We start from the raw sequence: 18,853 nt of genomic DNA, 5'->3' as shown, positions 1-18,853 counted from the left end.
TGGCAAATAAATGCAATTGAGAAATAATTCTTGGATTCATTCCTGTGTTCTAAACGACACACCATTCTGGTAGCAGTCATCCGTAACCAGCCAAACTCCACATACTTTACAGCTTTGCCATTCAAACATTTAAAGGTTGTTAGCAACATATTAAGATGACTTCAATGGTGAACAGGGAGCCAATGAAGGGAAGCTAGGATGGGAGAGATGTGTTCTGGCTTACGTGTACTAGTTAAAAGGTGAGCTGCTGCATTTTGAACTAGTTGTAGGCAGGAACTGAGTTCTGGCTGAGACCTACACATAGGGAGTTACAATAATCCAGTCTAGTTGTTATGAAGGCATGGATTACTTTTTCAAGTCCAAAAAAGTCAGAAAAGAAACTAGTTGAAAGAATCGGTTTTGGTTACTGATTTGACCTGTTTGTCAAATGTACCGTAAGATTGACAAGATCACACCCAGGCTCTTTACAGAGGGCTTTACAAGTGGGCGAAGATCACACACACTGGGGATCATTGAATACAATAGCTCAACAACTTTTTGCTATTTCACATATTTAAGATCAGAAACAGGAGTCTCCTCATTTCTACATATTCTCACATTTAATGCCATTTTGGCTATTCTTACTGTTTTATTGGACCATGTCTAGCTATCTTATAGGTCATACCAAACCCTCGTATATACTACGGAGGGCTATGCCAGGCTAAACTAGCCTATCTGTAGGCCTATTTCCTAAATGTCTGAAAAATAGGCTAAAAGCAAATAGCCTAATGGTTATAACCTTCACAATGAAGGACAAAGTAAAGGCCCATGAAAGTTGCATCTGGGGGCTTCTCTATCAATACAGATATAGGCTACTGTAGCCCTAGCCTATGCATGAATGATGTGACATGATATAAAGAAATTAATTAATTCACAAATCTAATCATAGCCTAATGAGTGGTCTGTTTTCTGTCATTATAGCCAAATTTGGAGCCAGATAGACTCTCATAATTAATGATCGTGCAGTTGAGTCTCACAAAATTAGGCCTAGGCCTACATAATAGCCTATAATAACCTAGTCACTAGTCTCTGAATATTAGTGACCCTCAAGAAGGGAAAGCCACACAATCGTGTTACTGACAAGAACAATTACTAGGCTATAGCCTAACATCTTTTTAGAGTTTCTCAGTCATTGCCAGTCTCATCCATAGCCTGCAGAGGGGGCTGTGGGAGTAGATTCAAACACCCGAGACCATGTGTTCCTGTCAAATCTGTGTTCACGGAAAACTACCTCCGCAGACTATTTACGATTGCCGAAAACTCAAGGCAAACTGAACACAGCAAACGTTCGCTGTATGCGAATTTGAACGCATATTTCGTCCCCAAGAAGACCATTCGGATCCACTATGCGTTTGGTTTCAGTTCACTGCATGGGTTACCCAGCGTTTGCAGGTTGGTGCTGTGTTCTGTCTGAAAATGTAGGCCTACCTTTGTCCCTTTCGAACATGGAAAGGTAGGCGGCTTATAGCCACACATCACATATTAGGCGACTCAACGCCAAGATTCCACTAAACTTGAACCATGGCTGTCTGACTCTGCCCCACATCTAAAAACGAATTGTAAACTTGCTTGGGATGAGTGGCTATGTGTCTAACGAACAAATTCCTGATGTTGACATAGGGGAAAATTCCATTCAGTATTCGCTTTCTGTCACATGAAGACTACGGAAGAGTTCCTGATGTCACAGCACAGCAGCCAGAAAATGTTAATGTTAACTCCTCCTCCAAACGAGTGAGTAGGTCTATGCTTCTGTCAGGCTGTTTCAAGGAATAGTCTGGCAACCACAGCCTATTTTTAGGAAAATGTCTGGCCAACCAGCCTGAGGGGAGGATGATACCAAAACTATTTTGATAAACAAAAGTAGGCCTAGGCTATGCACCTGCAAATGTAAAAAAAATCCAGTTGGAAAATTAATTAGCCTATTGAATTAATTTACAGCAAATGTAGATCCATATGTTTACTGTCTGTTGATGCAGTTTGTAAAAATCTACAGTAGGCGAAGTAGCCTATAGGTGCTTCCAAACTTTTCACAATGAGTAGGCCTACCACCTCAGAAAACAAGTAGGCTACATTACCAGCATTCAAGTACAGTAGTAGGCCCATTTCACCACTGTACATGATTTAAATTGTAGCCTATAGGCTACTGTTTTGCATATGTTTTTTGCGTTTTGTGCAAGTAACACAACAGTTTTACCAAAAATCCTTCATTACTGACCACTTTAACCCTCTCTGGTTTTACTTCAGCAATTGCATGGTTAAGTATTTTGCATTGTGATAAGACAACCACCATGGAAGTCTGCATACCACCAGTTGTACCCGTACCACAGTTTGAGAACCACTGGCCTAGGAAGTAAGAAATCTCTGTGAGATTGGTAGCCTACAGTGCCAATGATTTCAGAGTTAGGCAAGTGCCATCGCGATACAAGTGTTGCAAACGTTTCCCAATCGCCAAACTCTATTCAGTAGGCCTATTTGTGAAAGAGTCGGGACATTTCCAGACCACTCTCAGGCTGCAGCCTCCTACCATTTATTACACAAAACAACCTAACAAGAGACCATTCAGTCTGGCACTGAAATGACTGCTGTACACTCACTGTTGCCTATTCTTCAACATGTTCATGTTCATGCATCATGTGTAAGAAGACTCAAGCCCTTATGACTGAAAACAGAATGACCTGCAGTCAGAACTGAGAAACAATGAGCATGCGTGACCATGAATGTACAAAGCAGGATCACTCAAAAGTCCCACTGGAAATTAAGCTTGGCCTACTCTAGTTCTATGGATGGATAGACTACCGCATTGTTCCTGTTTCTGCAGAATGTTTTATTTTTAATTAATGAAAAATGTTCATCTAGGCTTATGCTAACTGGTGAAATTTCACAGGCCAATCTCTCAAACCATTTTTTTTTTACCAGAATCCTAGCCAGATTCCCATTTTTGCATTGCCTAAACTACAGGCTACTTGATTTGGCAGAACAATATTTCACATCCATGAAGCCCCTTTTTTTTTTCTAAGAAAAAAATGTAGGCCTTATCCTGACAAAAAAATTACAAAGCTTAGTAATGATACAACTCATAGATTACAGCACTACATAATCTTAAAAAAAAATGCTATCATACACTATTTAAAACACATTGGACTACTGACAAAACCTGGTCAGAAATCTGTGGCAAGTTGTTTATGTTAATGTTTATGGGGGGGTTTGTCACAGATACTAAATCACAAAACATGAAATCAAACAAACTCATGTTTTTCTGTCAAATAGTGTAACTGACATATTTTGCCACAGCAATTCATTTATCCAACAAAAACATGTAGATCAATACTGATCCAATAAGGCAAATGAACACATGCCTTTATTCATGGCATACCCACAATCTCTCAGATTACCAGGGTCTGAAATTTGCTCTCAGGATCAGCAAAATGGCAATGGCATTAATTCAATAGCCTATAATAAATGAGGTTTAACATATATGACTAGGATAAGAAATAAGATTGTGTCCATGTCAGGGACCCCATGACTCATGTTTTCAATCTAAGGAAACACATCTGATTACTGTGGCTTAGCATATTCCACATTTTTCATTTAAAGTCTTTAACTTGTTGATTTTAATATTAAAATGATCTTTCTTTAACATTTATAGTACAATCTGGATACCTATCCTGATGCCACCTGTATAACACAATGACATTGAACACAGTAATTCATGTAAAACATTAACAATTACAGTGGAAGTTCTCTATCAAATCGGGTAATCACAGCATGAATCAATTTTGTAAAGCGAAAGATAAATACTGGACTAATTCTATTGTACTTTCATGTAGTCGAAATGAAACAGAAAGTCACGTACTGTCTAATGATCTATGGGTCTTAATATGAGTCTACAGCTGTTTTCTTTGACAAACATTGACACATGACAATAATGCATAATCATCTGGAAACTCATTTTCATACAGTGAGGAGAAAATGTATTTGATACCATGCTAAAGTTGCCTAAAAAGAGGAATATAAAATCGTCATTTGACAATTGATCTTAATGTCTTAATTCAAAAATTGAGTAAAAATAAAACCGCTAAGTACGCCAATTTTCTTTGTGATGGAAGAATGTTTCGTAAATAAATAAATGTTCTTCCTAAATGCTAGGGGGAAGTAAGTATTTGACCCCCAATGTAACCCTATGGGAATTCAACACATAGGGTTAACATAGGGGCGGGCAGATTTTTATTTTTTAAGGCCAGCTATTTTATGGATTCAGGATATTATGCATCCTGATAAAGTTCCCTTGGCCGTTGGAATTAAGATAGCCCCACATCATTACATACCTTTCACCATAGCTAGAGATTGGCATGGTGCTTTTTCCAGTAGGCCTATTAGCCTGTTTGATGCTCATTGAGCTCAATGCAAATCAAACAGGCTAATAGGCCTACTGGAAAAAGCACCATGCCAATCTCTAGCTATGGTGAAGGGTATGTGATGATGTGGGGCTATTTTAATTTCAAAGGCCAAGGGAAATTTATCGGGATGCATAATATCCTAGATCCATGAAATAGCTGGCCTTTAAAAATAAAAATCTGCCTGCCCCTATGTTAACCCTATGTGTTAAATTCCCATAGGGTTACATAGGGGGTCAAATACTTCCTTCCCCTAGCATTTAAGGAAAACATTTATCTATTTACGATACATTCTTCAATCACAAAGAAAATTGGTGTCCTTGGCGGTTTGATTTGTACTAATTTTTTGAGTTAAGGCATTAAGATCAATTGTCAAATGATGATTTTATATTCCTGTTTTAGCAGGGTATCAAATACATGTGCTCCTCACTGTATATGCACAAGGAAGTTGTGACAGAAAGTTTCCCGGACCACATTGTTTGCATTACTGATTGAGAAATTAGGGTGCTTCGTCCTGCCTCAATCTTACATGATGTAAACCTTATATGGGTCAAAAAAAGAAGAAAAAATATATAACTGTATATTATTATTATATAATAACATTATTATTATTATTATTATTAATATTAATATTAATATTAATATTAATATTAATATTATTATTATTATTTTTATTATTAGATTTTTTTTCATGGGTTTCATGAGGTTCCTGCAGGAGTATAAAATCAAGCTCCTGGAATATTCTCAAAATCGAACGCTGTCTTTGCTGTTTTGCAAAATAAATAAGTAAATAAATAAAACAATATCTACTGGATGTGTGCCACTTACTTTCCTGAATGTATACATTAATTATTAGATTTATGTGGGGAGAAATGTTGTGGTTTATGGTCTATGGGTCTTAATATGAACCTACAGCTAGGTCTCTTTGACAAATATTTCATCAGATTCACACATGCTGGTTGCTATAAACCCCCTCACAGTTCACATCACAGAAAAGGTGTGTGCTGTCAGGGTCAGAAAACTTTCCACCTCATTGAATGTGTGTGAATTGATTGAAATGTCAAGGAGACTCGGTTCAGTTCAAGTTTATTGTCATTAAGCATGTTAGGCAGAGAACAATTTGCTCCCAGTACCAGTAATATGGCAGTGGCTTTAACTCAATAGCATATGATAAAAAAAACAGGTTTTATTTACATAATAAATAGGATAAGACATTGGATAATAGTTCATCAGTTATTGAAGAGCAGTCCATAAAGTAAAGTGCAACAGGTGATAAAATGCACAGGCTACAGTTAATATCAGTGACTCATGTTTTAAGCCTAAACACTTCTGATTACGGTGGCATAACATATTCCACATTTTTCATTAAGTCTTTAACTACATTTTAATATTGATATGGTCTTTCAAATGAACTGCTTTGTGGAGCCACCTGTTTTTCAGTCAGCATTTAATATGCTTCATGTATGCTTATTGAAGACTTTAAGAGTGCACTACAGTACGTGTCACGTGGTGGTGTACTGTGTTTGGTTAGCGCCTGGAGTTCAGTCCAAATAGTTCAATCTTAGTCTCCAAAAAATTAAATCTTAGTCTCATCTGACTTTATATATCATAAAACCTTTTTCCACATGGTAGCAGAATATTCCATGTGTTTTTGCACTGAACTCCAAGCGCTATGTTTGGCGAAAATCAAACACAGTACACCACCCAAAACACACCATACTATGAAGCATGGTGGGGGCAACATTATGTTGTTGGGATGTTTCTCTTCAGGGACTGGGCAATTGGTCAGGATAGAAGGGAAAATAGATGCTGCAGTACACCCAAATTCTTGAGGAAAACCTGCGTCCCTCTGCTAGACAGCTGAAGATGGGCAGGTCATTCACCTTAAACATACTGCCAAAAGAACAAAGCAGTGGCGTAAGGATAGGAAGGTGAATGTCATTGAGTGGCCAAGTCAGAGCTCTGACTTAAATCCTAGAAAATCTGTGGATTGACTTGAAGAGAGCAGTCCATCGCCGTTCACCACAGGATTTGACTGAATTTGAACAATTCTGCAAGGAAGATTGGGCAAACATTCCCCCAAGGTGTGCAAAGCTAATAGGGTCATTCCACGCCAAATCAACCAGAGCCCACGCACTTGCGTCTCAAAAAATTCTGAAAAAAATACCATGTGTGCCTATGTTACCCAGGAGACACTCTGTAAAATGTTCTTGTGTTAAGATCAATACTTTTCAAGTAACAGCCAGTTTTACAGGGGGAGGGGGGTGTCAAATTTGTTCTGCCTCTTTTTTTTGTCAAAGTTCACAAGCTCATTGCTCAAGAACTAGAATCTGTAGGAGGCTCAAATTTTGCAGGCTGGTGCATAAATAGGAATAGTATGCAGTAAAATCACCACGAGTAGTCTGGGTGATCCTGCATGGTCATAGCAGTCCCTCAAAGTTGATCAAAATGTTATTGGAGTTTTTGTCTGGGTTCTGTTTAGGCCTTCAGAAGACACATTTTTACTCAACGTAGACTCTTGGGGGGTTTTTCTTATTGAGATAAGTAGAAACACTCTCCGAAAAAGCAATGAAGAGAAAGGAAAATACATCAGGGACTGAACAGCAGACCTCACACGTTTGAAAAATAAATTTGGATCTCATATTCAGAGCACCCTAACACCTTGTGGGAATATACAAAGATTTTTTTATATTTTTTTCTATAATCTGCATTACCTCTTCTTTTTAAAAACACCAATTTGACTTGTCTTATGCAAATCTTTCTTTTTCATTTCCCACCCTGAACAAGGGCAAAATGCACCATAGAGATCTATTGAGAGATTTGTTTTGTATAGAGTAATCACTAGGTGCCACTAAAATCACTGAATCACTGAAATTGCCAGGTGGGGACAAAACATATTGATCTCAATGGTGCATTTTGTCCATGTTTAGGGTGGAAAATGAAAAAGAAAGATTCGCATAAGACAAGTCAAATTGGTGTTTTTAAAAAGAAGAGGTAATGCAGATTATAGAAAAAAATATAAAAAAAATCTTTGTATATTCCCACAAGGTGTTAGGGTGCTCTGAATATGAGATCCAAAATTATTTTTCAAACTTGTGAGGTCTCCTGTTTGGTTCCTGATGGATTTTCTTTTCTCTTCATTGCTTTTTCGTAGGGTGTTTCTACTGATCTCAATAAGAGAAAAAAAAATCAAGAGCCTATGTTGAGTAAAAATATGTCTTCTGTAAGCCTAAACAGAGCCCAGCCAAGAACTCCAATACAATTTTGATCAACTTTGAGGGACTGCTATGACCATGCAGGATCATCCAGACTACTCGTGGTGATTTTACTGCATACTATTCCTATTTATGCACCAGCCTGCAAAATTTGAGCCTCCTACAGATTCTAGTTCTTGAGCAATGAGCTTGTGAACTTTGACAAAAAAAAGAGGTAGAACAAATTTGACACCCCCCTCCCCCTGTAAAACTGTCTGTTACTTGAAAAGTATTGATCTTAGCACAAAAACATTTTACAGAGTGTCTCCTGGGTAACATAGGCACACATGGTATTTTTTTCAGATTTTTTTGAGACGCAAGTGCGTGGGCTCTGGTTGATTTGGCGTGGAATGACCCAATAGAGACATATCCAAACAGATTGATGGTTGTAATGAAAGCAAAAGGAAGCTCTACAAGGTAAATCAGGGGTATGATGACTTTTACAACCCTGTTATTCTATAGTTTTTCATTTTCAACTGCTGTCTTTTTTTTCTATTATTTTGATGTTGTACAGCTACATTTGTAAATAAAACTAGAGAAGTAAATTTTTAAAATTGGTTTTGATTTAAGGCTGTTTGACAAAAAAAGTAACTATTTCAAAGGGGTATGATGACTTTCTAAAGGCACTGTACAGTATGCCATCGTTGCATATAACACAGTGTTGCTATATTTTGACTTAAACGTTCGGGCGCATACTTATATTAATTGTATATATGTAAAAGCTATACTTATATTTATTGGCTAAATGCTGGTGCCCCCGATGCCCCGTGGTGCCCTACACACAGTGCGTGATGCGCGTGTGGTGGTAGCAGTGGCACTGGATGTGCTGATGCTCATGAGGTCGGCTCTGAATGTAAAAATGTGCTGCTCTTTTTGAAGTGGATACATTATATCAGTTGCAGCAATGGGTGGAACATACTGCCGTTGAAAACGTGGGCGGCTCCTGAAATCTTTCTGGAAATACCGCGTGAACAACTTTGAAAGTACTGTAAAGTCTTTCTTTCTTTTCCTTTCCTTTCCTCTCCTGCATGAGTTGGTACGATGCAACAAAAACACAGTCATATGCTGTGCTGTCACACACATACTGTACAAACATACACACGGCATAAAAACATGCACACATATCCTTGATCTACTACATATACAAATAAATATGCAGTTTTGCATTACATTTAATTTGGCGGATGTGTTGACCCGATTTACAACAATGGAATAATACAGTATATTAATATATAAGCCTTTTAACAAATTTACCAGATGTGTTTATCTGTGGCTCAGTAAAAAGAGATAGAAAGAGAGAAAATGCATAGACTTACACTATTCATTGCATGATAATGTCACCATGGTAACTTTTAATTGGTTCAATTCAGTATATCAACACACAGTTTCAAGTTGGTCGGGTGACAAGAGCATGCAAAACAAAGCAGACAATGTTTGTATGCTTGCCAGACCTGTTATCATCTGCAGATTAGGGTTCTGAATAGACTCCGATGATATGATAATTATATGTCTTAAACATGTATCAGTTCAGAATGTTAATTTACCTGTCTGACACAGACAGATTATGCCGCATGGCATAACATGGTTTCTGGGAAATCAAGCAAATAGGATGTACAGCATAGCAGAGCTGCAGAGTGCAACAGCTTTGCAAGGGGGGGAAAAACTATGCAAGACACTGGTGGATGGACTACAGACTAGCTAAATGAAAGCTGCAATTTAGCTGTGAATGCAACAGAAAGTGTGCACCATTTGGATTGCATTACATTAGAAAAGTCAGATGGCAGATCAGATTAATAGGCTACTACAAACAGCACTAGGGTGAAAGGAGGTTTTCCATTTATCACTACACTAAAACACTACTACACCTATTACCGTGTGTTTATGGTGCGTTGTTTATGATGTGATAGCTTGTCAATATGCAAGTCACATTTTCATGTGCATGTGCCGTCAAGGTCATTGCGAACACACGTGTGTAAAATGAAACAGAAAGTCCTTACATTCCCCCGAGGTGTTTACGTCTAGTCTCTACATGTTTTTGTGGTGAAGCACTGTGGAGCAGAAAGACGATCAACCTGTTTGAAACAAGCAACCAGCATTGGAGATTATCTGGCATGATACCTACCGAGCCTTCAATTTGACACCACATAGACGTGTCGTGCATTCTTGACTAGAGTACTTTCCAGAGTACTTTCCAGAGTGCTTCACCCAACTCTAATGTCCCAATTAGATAAAAAAAAAAAAATCCCTGTACACTGGTTGTTTTTGGATCATCTCTAAGCTGCTTCATAGATGGGCGGTGTCGGACACTAAATAAGTGTGACCTGATTCATAGGCCTACTGTATATTAGGGAGAAAATCAGGGGCTACTTAAAACATGTCTGGTTTCAGTCTGTATCCATCTCATATCCATCTCACAGAAAATAACTTACACAAACAGCAAAATCCTTTTTTTTAAAAAAAAAATCTTTGTAAAGGTCACTGATACCACTCTCCTCTGTTCTGTTCTGTTCCTGAATATATCAGGAATGGCACTTGGAGAATGCAGACTGCCAAGAAGAATGCCTTACATTGTTGATCCATCCTGAGATTTCGGATCCACTACACATTTTAAAAAAAGTTGCTCATTAAACAACCTTCCACCAAATGTGGAAAAATTATGGAAAAAAGGGAGACAGTTTAAAAAGCAAACAAACAAAACACTAAAAACATAACCTACACGGCGGAAGTAATAAAATCTTATCTTATCACTGACTTACAGTAAGGGCATGTAAATATTTACCTGATTTGCAGGTCATGCCACTGGCAAGAGCTTTCTCGGAAGTCTCATGATTACAATTCAAGATTCAAGACACACAAAGCAATGCAAAGATATGTTGCCATTTTAGATTTTTTTTTCTGATTGAAGGTGTGTGTGCATGAGTTTTGTACTGTATACATGCATTGGGAATATTTGTTATATAATGACTTTAGCCAGAGGCACCCTGAACCTTCTTCCTGATGATAAAAGATCAGATGGCTGTTTTTGTGGAATGCCTATGATCTTATTAGCTTGCCTGGCTACTATACAGTGTGTTCGAAATGGGTACTGTATGCTATGATATATTGACAATTTATCAGTTAGATCCAGTCCAACCATTTATTAATTTTACTGATTGGATGGGAGGCATTTAAAGGGCATTTAAAGACTTTTTGATTGTATTCATTCCATTTTGCACAAATGCAAAGTGGGTGGCTGGCAGATAAATGAGTTCAGAATGCACTTTTTGGTTTCAAAACCAAAGATTTTAGACTTCTTAGTGTTTGTCTCTTACTAGTTTTTACAAAATATGAGGGCACAAACCCAGAACGTATTTGTTAATGCAGAACTACTGCTGTTTTAGAGCCATATTGGATCATTTTTCGAGTTCACGTTCAAGCAATGTACAGTACGTCTCTCGAGTGGTGTGACATTGCTCGGCAATGGTAAACGACAAGGCTAAAGATAGAACTATTTTTGAGGGTGGAGGATGAATGAACAAAGATCAAAATAAACAATAGGAAACACAACTTTGTATCTTTAACTAAAGTAGTTGGTAATGGAACTGTTGTATAAAAGCAATATGACACTCGTGGTCATGGGATGGTAAAGGACATCCCATGGTTGTAATTGCCTTCGACCTTGTACAGTACCTATATGACCAAATTACAGCCGTGTTGTTATCCTTTACCAACTACACTCCCAAGTCATTGCTTAACATATGCCACCCACTCATAATATTGAGTGGCAGCAATCTGTCAGTATATGCAGTGAGAAGCAAAACATCGTGTTTCAAAACATCACAATTCTTGCAGTGAAAATTACTGTATGTTATCTACACAGATTTTTGCATTTGTAAGACCCTGCATGGACTAACACACCCAAGAGAAAGAATGAAAAGGAAACAAATGAATGTCTGCTTTTTTTGGGTTGGATCCTACTTACAATATTTTCAATGCAATCAGGATCAAATGTTGAAGATGCGTGAAGATTTAATGCTTGATCAGGTTCAGTCACATCACTGAAAAAAACGTATATAACTCATGTTCAGTTCATGTTCAGTTCATGTTAAGACTTGGGAACAGACTCATGTGTGGCTGCTGAGATGACAGAGTGAGTGACCGGCACCATTTCAGCAGCAGTCCATCTCATGACTCAAACTTAATCGGCAGTTGATTTCCACGGGTGATGTGACAGGTATATATAGTATAACCCATAGATGTATATGTCTATGGTATAACCCCCATGCTTTGTGGCATTTCACTTATGCTGGTGTTATCATCTAATAGAGTATAGCTCTGTCTGTAGGTAATTCATTAATTCATCAACTCAACCACCACACATATCCATCAGTTTGAATGTTTAAGTTTGTAAGAGTTGAGTTGCCGTCTCAAAAAGTAGTTGAATGTGTACCATTGGTACATTTCCTTAAGACTCAGTCTACAGTAGATCTAGATGACTGATGGATTTATTGTCAATGCAATTTAAAAGCAATGCAAACATGCAATTTTACCACTTAAAAGTAATACATAGAACATTGGAGGATATTAAGAAAACAAAAATAAAACTAGACATGCAAAAAATGTCAGTTACTTCTGGACTCTCCAAGAGGCGAGTCCCTCAAAGAAAAGAAAGAAGAGGCCTCTCCCACAAAGAATTGAAAACCCCAGGCACCTGCTGGCACTCACTCTGAAACAGAAACAAAAGGCGCATGATCTCAAACGCGTATTTAGGTCTGAACCAATCTCAGATGACTACAGGTATTTTATGGCATTTACTGGATAAGAGAAGACCATGGGTAATGGTAAGAATTTTTACTTTTCTTTGATTGCAAATGAAGCTCCAGAGAGGCTAACATGCAAGAGGATTACATTTTAGAAAAACACTAACTCTTTAGCAAGACATAAAATCTTGTGTTTTGGGGACAAATCCACTAGTCATACAGATACTGTACTTAAAGGGACACTTCACCGATTAGCATTAAGCTTTGTATCTTTAGAAAACCAGTCATGTTTTTGAATGGTCATGCATCATTTCCTCAGTTTGCCTTGAGATGGAAGAAATACGGATGCACGACCATGCCTTGTGAAGTGTCCCTTTAGCGTGCACTTCCTAGCTCCAGAATGTCAAGGGCTGAAAATTCTATAAGGGCAATTGCAGACAGTTGACAATCACACAGCATTGCTATGTTGAAGCACCGGCCTTATGCAAGGAATTTGTAAGAATGTGACAGGGAAGTAGACATGGGGAATGCCAGCTTATCAGTGGAGTTCTCAAATAATTAAAATGTCAAACAGTTTGCATGTACAGTATGTAGCACAGTTTGATGGGAAACACAACATACATCTTTACATTTTGAGCTGATGTACATTTACAGTAGCCTATTTTAAATGTAAACATCTGAGGAGAGTTTACACTGAGTCAGAGCTCAGATATGTTACATGATTTCATGTCCTTTAGCCAATGTGATCGGACATATGGTCATGTTGACAAAATGGTGCAAGGCAAGAGATAACAACAGGGAGTTGTTCATACAACACAAACACCTCTCAACACAGTGTTTCTGAGCAAACAGTAGATGGAAAGACCAGGCACAACAACAGCTTTGATGATGACATTACAGTACATAGACCAAACTAATCAGTTGGAAGACCCTTTATTTGCTGCTAAGATACTGTTGTTTCTCTTTGATCAGTTGCAACAGTTTCATGCTCGTCTCTCATCTCTCTTTTGGTTTTCTTATTGATTTTTCTCATCAAGCAGCATGGGCTAAGGACCACCATGTTTGTGGACTTACCTGTCGGGGTCCTCTGACATTCCACCCTGGGGCAGTGGGTAAGAAGATCACCCTCAGCCATGGGAACTGCAGGGCCTCGAGAGACCTGGAGACCTTCAGGGACGGCCTGGTGTTCAGCAGTCGCCCAGTGAAGTCCAGGGAGAAGGTCAAGTTCCGGGTGGAGCGCAGCCTTCTAGCCTGGAGCGGTGGTGTGCGGATCGGCTTCACTAATGTGCACCCTGCCGCTGGGCCACTCCCGCCCATGACCATTCCCGACCTCACAAACAGGCTTGGATACGGGGTTAAGCAAGTGCCTCAGAGTTACTGCTCACCTGGTTCCATGATCACCTTCTGGATGGATCCAACCGGAAAGCTGTGTTACAAGACATCCACTGGAACATTCGACTGTATACAGACTAATTTGAACCTCTCTCGACCCCTCTGGGCTATTATTGATGTCTACGGACAGTCCACCACAGTGTTTTTACTCGGTGAGTTTATGAACAGTGCATATTGATGCCGTTTCTTCCTTATGGACCAACTGAAACCAGTGTCTCATTGACTGATCTTGGTTATGTCTCTAATTTCCAGGTTCTATAAGGAGAACTTCTCTGATTATTCAAAAATCCTGCCCCGTACCTCGTGGCACATTTAAATGTGGATATGAAGATACTCCACCTGAGTTAAACAAAAGGATTGAGATGAGTCAAAACAAGAAGAAACAGTATCAAGAGGCCCAAAGCAACAATGGCAGTTCTTTGACATCAGGTTGGTATCAAATCATTCAACAGGCAGCAACTTGTATACTTTTCCAGTACAATATACAAACCAGGAGTCAGGCATTGGTCTAACATAGCTCCTGTTTTATGTTCCAGGGTGCAGGCAGGAGGAATTGTGCGCTGTGTGTCTGGACCATGAAGCTGATCTGACCCTCCTCTGTGGACATCGCTGCTTGTGCATGCCCTGTGCTGACAGGGTGCTTGCAGAGTTCGGCACATGTCCACTGTGTCGGCAGAATATCTAGAATCTTCCAATTGAATATGGAGCTGCTGAGGTGCACAAAGACCCATAAGGACATTGACTGGTTTCAGTCTAGATGCATTTGGAAAATTGTAGCATACCCTTCCCTACCTCACACAGTAATGCATGTACAGTCGTTGCATTGTGCACAGCATTTCCAGGACTCCCTTGAGGATAATCAAGTTGTTGGTCAAGTGTTAATTGTTTACATAAAGTATAAGCTACTTTGTAAATATCCTATTTCATTACTTGCAAATATGTGAATATTATGTAATTTGTAGGCTATATCTGTGGATATGTGTATTTAATAAATAAATCATGACATACAAAATAAATCCCTTGGTGTATGGCTGCTCAGAGAGACAGAAAAAGATACGATACGAAGATACAAATAGAGTTTTTTTCCCTGTTAGCAGTGTGAATGCTGCCATGCAGTTCATTTCCCGCGTTATTCATCTCAAAAAGTGAAACTTTCACATGATCTTTATTTATTACACATAAAGTGAAATATTTCAAGCATTTTTAACCTTGCTTATTCTAATCTTGAGGATTACAGTCAGCTGGAAATAGGCCTAATAAAAATCATGTACCTCAAAATATTAGAATAAAGAAATTCTAATACAGAAATGTCTTGAAAAGATCTCTAAGCAGCTAATTACATCAAAATGTTGCCAAATACACAGAGCAAAGTTTGATTCCAAAATGCTATGTATCCGTTTTTAAAAACATTAAAAAGTCATGTCCTTTAATTGTGTATTCCAGGAAATATCAATCAAATTGCAGTTGTGTTGTTTTGATTTAGTTAAGATAAATCAAATAACGATATCCAAAACATTTCTACTGAAATTGCTGGGAAAACAAATTATTATATTTACAAAAATATTTATGAAAATTCATTAAAATGGTGCATATAGCATTTAGGAACCAAACTCTTTATTTACATGTAATCTCTCAGAATGGGCAGGGCAATGGACTTTTCCCTTGTATATCAGGTCTCTGGCGAACAGTTGCCGCAAAATTGCAACAAGGACAAGGTCATATTTTCACATGCAAATTGGGTTTCTGGTAAACAGTTGCAGTCAACTTTAGGCAAATTTCATATGCAATTTGGGTTTGTCACAGTTTGCTATATTTGGCTAAGTGTGGTGGCAAATCAGTGACGAACAGATTTGCCACTAGTGGCAGACTTGTCATTGTTGCCAAAACTTTTCTGGAAGTTTGCCTCTAGGGCCAACATGTGCAAACTTCTGGCAATGTTTTTAACTCAGTTGTTTTCCCTCAAATCACCCACAAGCTTGCTTCAAATAAACATTTAATTTAAGAAGAGTTCAAATATAGGCTACAGCTTATGCTATTCTATTTTTTTCTTAGATGCACCTGTATTGCATAGATGTCATGAAAAGTTCATGAAAGCAATACATGGAAGCAATACATGGATGTCAAGAAGCAGAGAGACCATGCAGCGCACTAGCCGTTCTTCGACGTAGCCTATAACTCGCGTGACAAGACGTATAACAAAGCAGGAGGTGGATGATGTGAAAGTGAAAGTAAGACATGAGAAAAGTAAATAAAAGGTTGCGTTTTGACATACAAACAAGCAAAACTGGTCCTCGGAATAGCCTGCTGATTCAATTGTCTCTGAACGTTTCTTCTACATCTGACCTACTTTTAAAAGCATGGAGCATGGAGCAACACACCAAAAGACGAGAAAGTCTGTCCTCTTTTTGTGGTTGGATCCTACTTTATTTTCAATGCAATTTTTGATGCTTGAAGATTCAGTCACGTCACTTACAAAACCTTTAGGCTACCGTTAACTCATGTTCAGTTCATGTCCAGGAACAACCAAACAACAGACTCATAATATCCATGTGTGGCTGCTCAGATGACAGAGTGAGCCACCAGTACCATTTAAACAGCAGTCCAAGTTGTGACTCAAACTCTATCTGGAGTTGATTTCCAGGGGGTGTGTGTGATGACTACATGGCTGATGCTTTGCTGTCACTCTAGTTTAAATAATCAGAGCATGACAATTGCCACCCTTCCACGGTCCACCTGTTCCTACTAGTCATGTGATCACCTGTTAAAATGTGGATGCAAGGCAATCATTTTGTCATGCTCTGATAGGCTGTATGCTGAAATGCTTAGGCATGTTTTTAAAAGAATATAGCCACGTGAGATTAAAGGCTTTTAAACTTAGAAACCTCACATGCTGATCATTGTCACGGTAGTTCTGAGTGCAATTTGCCTAACCCTAACCACCCCCCCCCCCCCCCCTTTTTTTTACACTCATGTAACGGATTGGATTTGCAATGTAGCAAAGTACAATAATTCACTCAAAATGTAATCAATTAAATTAAAATATAAAATGGCGATTAAAAAAAATAATTAAAAAAAACACACACACACAAAAACTATTCTCAATAGGCCTACAGTTTCCACCTCTGGAAAGAAGATATGCATATGCAGTATAAGCCCAACAAGCTGTGAAAGAAAGTTTACAAGTTGTTAAGTGTAACAACACTACAACTCAGGAATTCCTTGTAGCAGGTGGCTCACATGTACTGTAGCCTGTGTGTGAATGACTAGAAGACGATCCAGGAACTTAATAGAAATTCAATTAACTGTAGCCCAAGGGAATGCAATTCAACAGAAACATTAAAGATCATATTAATATTTGCCTTTATATCAAGTCATAACAGGGATATGATTATACATTGTATGCACAGGTATGCATAGATATGCACTGTATATGTATATCTGTGTGCCTGGTGTAAATAGCATTTGCTATGGCCACCTCGATGCATGTCTCTACATGCCATGCAATCACTTTGAACAGAAGCATAAACCATATACACCCAGATATGAATAGCCCCATAGGTTATTCCTAAAGGCTAAAAATAGCATATTGACACACAGGTGCAGGCACTGCGTTGTCATTATACAGAGTAGACTGTTTGAAGGGCAGGATTGGACAAGAAAACAAGATTTTGGAATTTGGTTTCACTTTCTTCTCTCTTTTTTAGATAGGGCTAAGAGATTTGGCTGTGTTATGAAAGTAATGCCCTGGCCTTGCACCCATTGAGAAATGAAAACATGGACAGATGAGATTACACATGTAGTCACATGCAGAGGTGGAAAAGTCCTACCTGTGCCAACTACTCAAGTAAACCAGCTGATTCTAATTAGCACAACTCTTCAGCCAGGTATAGAGCAGCTAATTGACGAGATCACCTGTGTAAAGTGCACAGGTAGAACAAATACATGATTGCACTTTTACTCTCTGAACCTGGAGTTTTCTACCTCTGGTCACATCACATGTAGTACAATACACCCTTTGAGAGATACAGTAGATCACTGAAAGGGCCCACTGGCCCCAGGTCCAGGGGCCTCAAGGGCTCAGGAGCCCTGAAGCCCAAGCCTTTGCATGAAGTTGCTACTATTTCCCCATCAGTGGTATCTGAATGGGGCCCTTCAGTCAAATACTGTAGCACGGGTTGTGTTATGTGAGATGTCTTAACAGGCCCCCTTAATCATGTAGCATACACTCCTGATATCTGAATGGGGCTCCATATGTGTGATAATCATGCTTTGTAATTGTCATCTTTTTTCAGAGCAAGTAGTAATTGCATTGTTAGATATTTAAAAATAAATACCAGAATAGGCCATTTACGGCAAAATCTAAAAACTATAATGATAACGACAAAAACATATCGTTCTAGCTAGTACAAATGATGACGACCACACATAAGCTATCATTTTAATTCAAGTTCAAGTTCAAATTCAAGTTCGTTCGAGTTCAAGTGGCCTAGTCTATTGTCTTCATTAAATTATTATGCTCAAGCGCCAACTCAACTTTAAAGAATACAGTAAATTGAAAGAAGTAATTAAAAAGGTATAGCTATTGTGTGTGTGTGTGTGTGTGTGTGTGTGTGTGTGTGTGTGTGTGCGTGTGTGACGCCCAATCAGAATCTATCAAATTTTAGCCATCACATTCATCAACACAAGGATTTTTTTCTTATTGATCAGTGTGGATGCTTATGCATAGGTAGACCGTGTACAGTTGAGACACTTTTTGCGTTTTGATTTTACACACAAAAATAGATAGTGAAAAGAAGTGAATTTCCACATGACATTTCACATGACGTTTTATGAGCTTGTAGACTTAAATATTATCAATCAATAATACCCATAAGTAGTTTATATTTTCCACAATTAGCTCATAAACATAAGGTGCATTTTTGTCTCGACTGTGTCTCAACTGTACCATATGTGGTACAGTTGAGACAGTACCATGGTACAGTTGAGACACCGATTTTTAATGAAGTATAGTAAACTAACCATTCATTGCAAAATG

The 18,853-nt window shown here is 38.4% G+C and overlaps 1 protein-coding gene across 3 annotated transcripts; it reads left to right on the top strand.

Annotated features, from left to right (window-relative positions):
- The first annotated feature begins 1,393 nt into the window (after positions 1-1,393).
- On the top strand, positions 1,394-15,140 carry LOC134082931 (E3 ubiquitin-protein ligase NEURL3-like). Of its 3 annotated transcripts, none has more exons than XM_062538986.1 (4): positions 1,394-1,431; positions 13,467-13,970; positions 14,071-14,247; positions 14,355-15,140. In XM_062538986.1, exons 1-4 carry the CDS (start codon positions 1,410-1,412, stop codon positions 14,501-14,503), a joined length of 852 nt encoding a protein of 283 aa, XP_062394970.1. In that variant the 5' UTR covers positions 1,394-1,409; the 3' UTR covers positions 14,504-15,140. The 3 variants fall into 3 exon arrangements, with proteins under 3 accessions (XP_062394970.1, XP_062394972.1, XP_062394971.1); XM_062538988.1 differs by lacking the exon at positions 1,394-1,431 and adding an exon at positions 12,400-12,507; XM_062538987.1 differs by lacking the exon at positions 1,394-1,431 and adding an exon at positions 12,403-12,507 and having other exon boundaries at positions 13,464-13,970.
- Positions 15,141-18,853: the final 3,713 nt, after the last annotated feature.

Source organism: Sardina pilchardus, chromosome 6, assembly GCF_963854185.1.
Source record: "Sardina pilchardus chromosome 6, fSarPil1.1, whole genome shotgun sequence".
In the NCBI taxonomy this organism is placed as follows: Eukaryota; Metazoa; Chordata; class Actinopteri; order Clupeiformes; family Clupeidae; genus Sardina; species Sardina pilchardus.
Note: the sequence above shows the minus strand (reverse complement) of the source record. Positions and strands in the feature narration are given on the sequence as shown.

What these genes read in the sequence shown, in the direction of transcription:
- LOC134082931 (XM_062538986.1), top strand. Translation starts at nt 1,410, where the DNA reads ATGGGTTACCCAGCGTTTGCAG. An exon ending in GGGTTACCCAGCGTTTGCAG is followed by an intron (nt 1,432 to 13,466) that starts GTTGGTGCTGTG and finishes CTCATCAAGCAG; the next exon opens with CATGGGCTAAGGACCACCAT. An exon ending in TGGCAGTTCTTTGACATCAG is followed by an intron (nt 14,248 to 14,354) that starts GTTGGTATCAAA and finishes TTTATGTTCCAG; the next exon opens with GGTGCAGGCAGGAGGAATTG.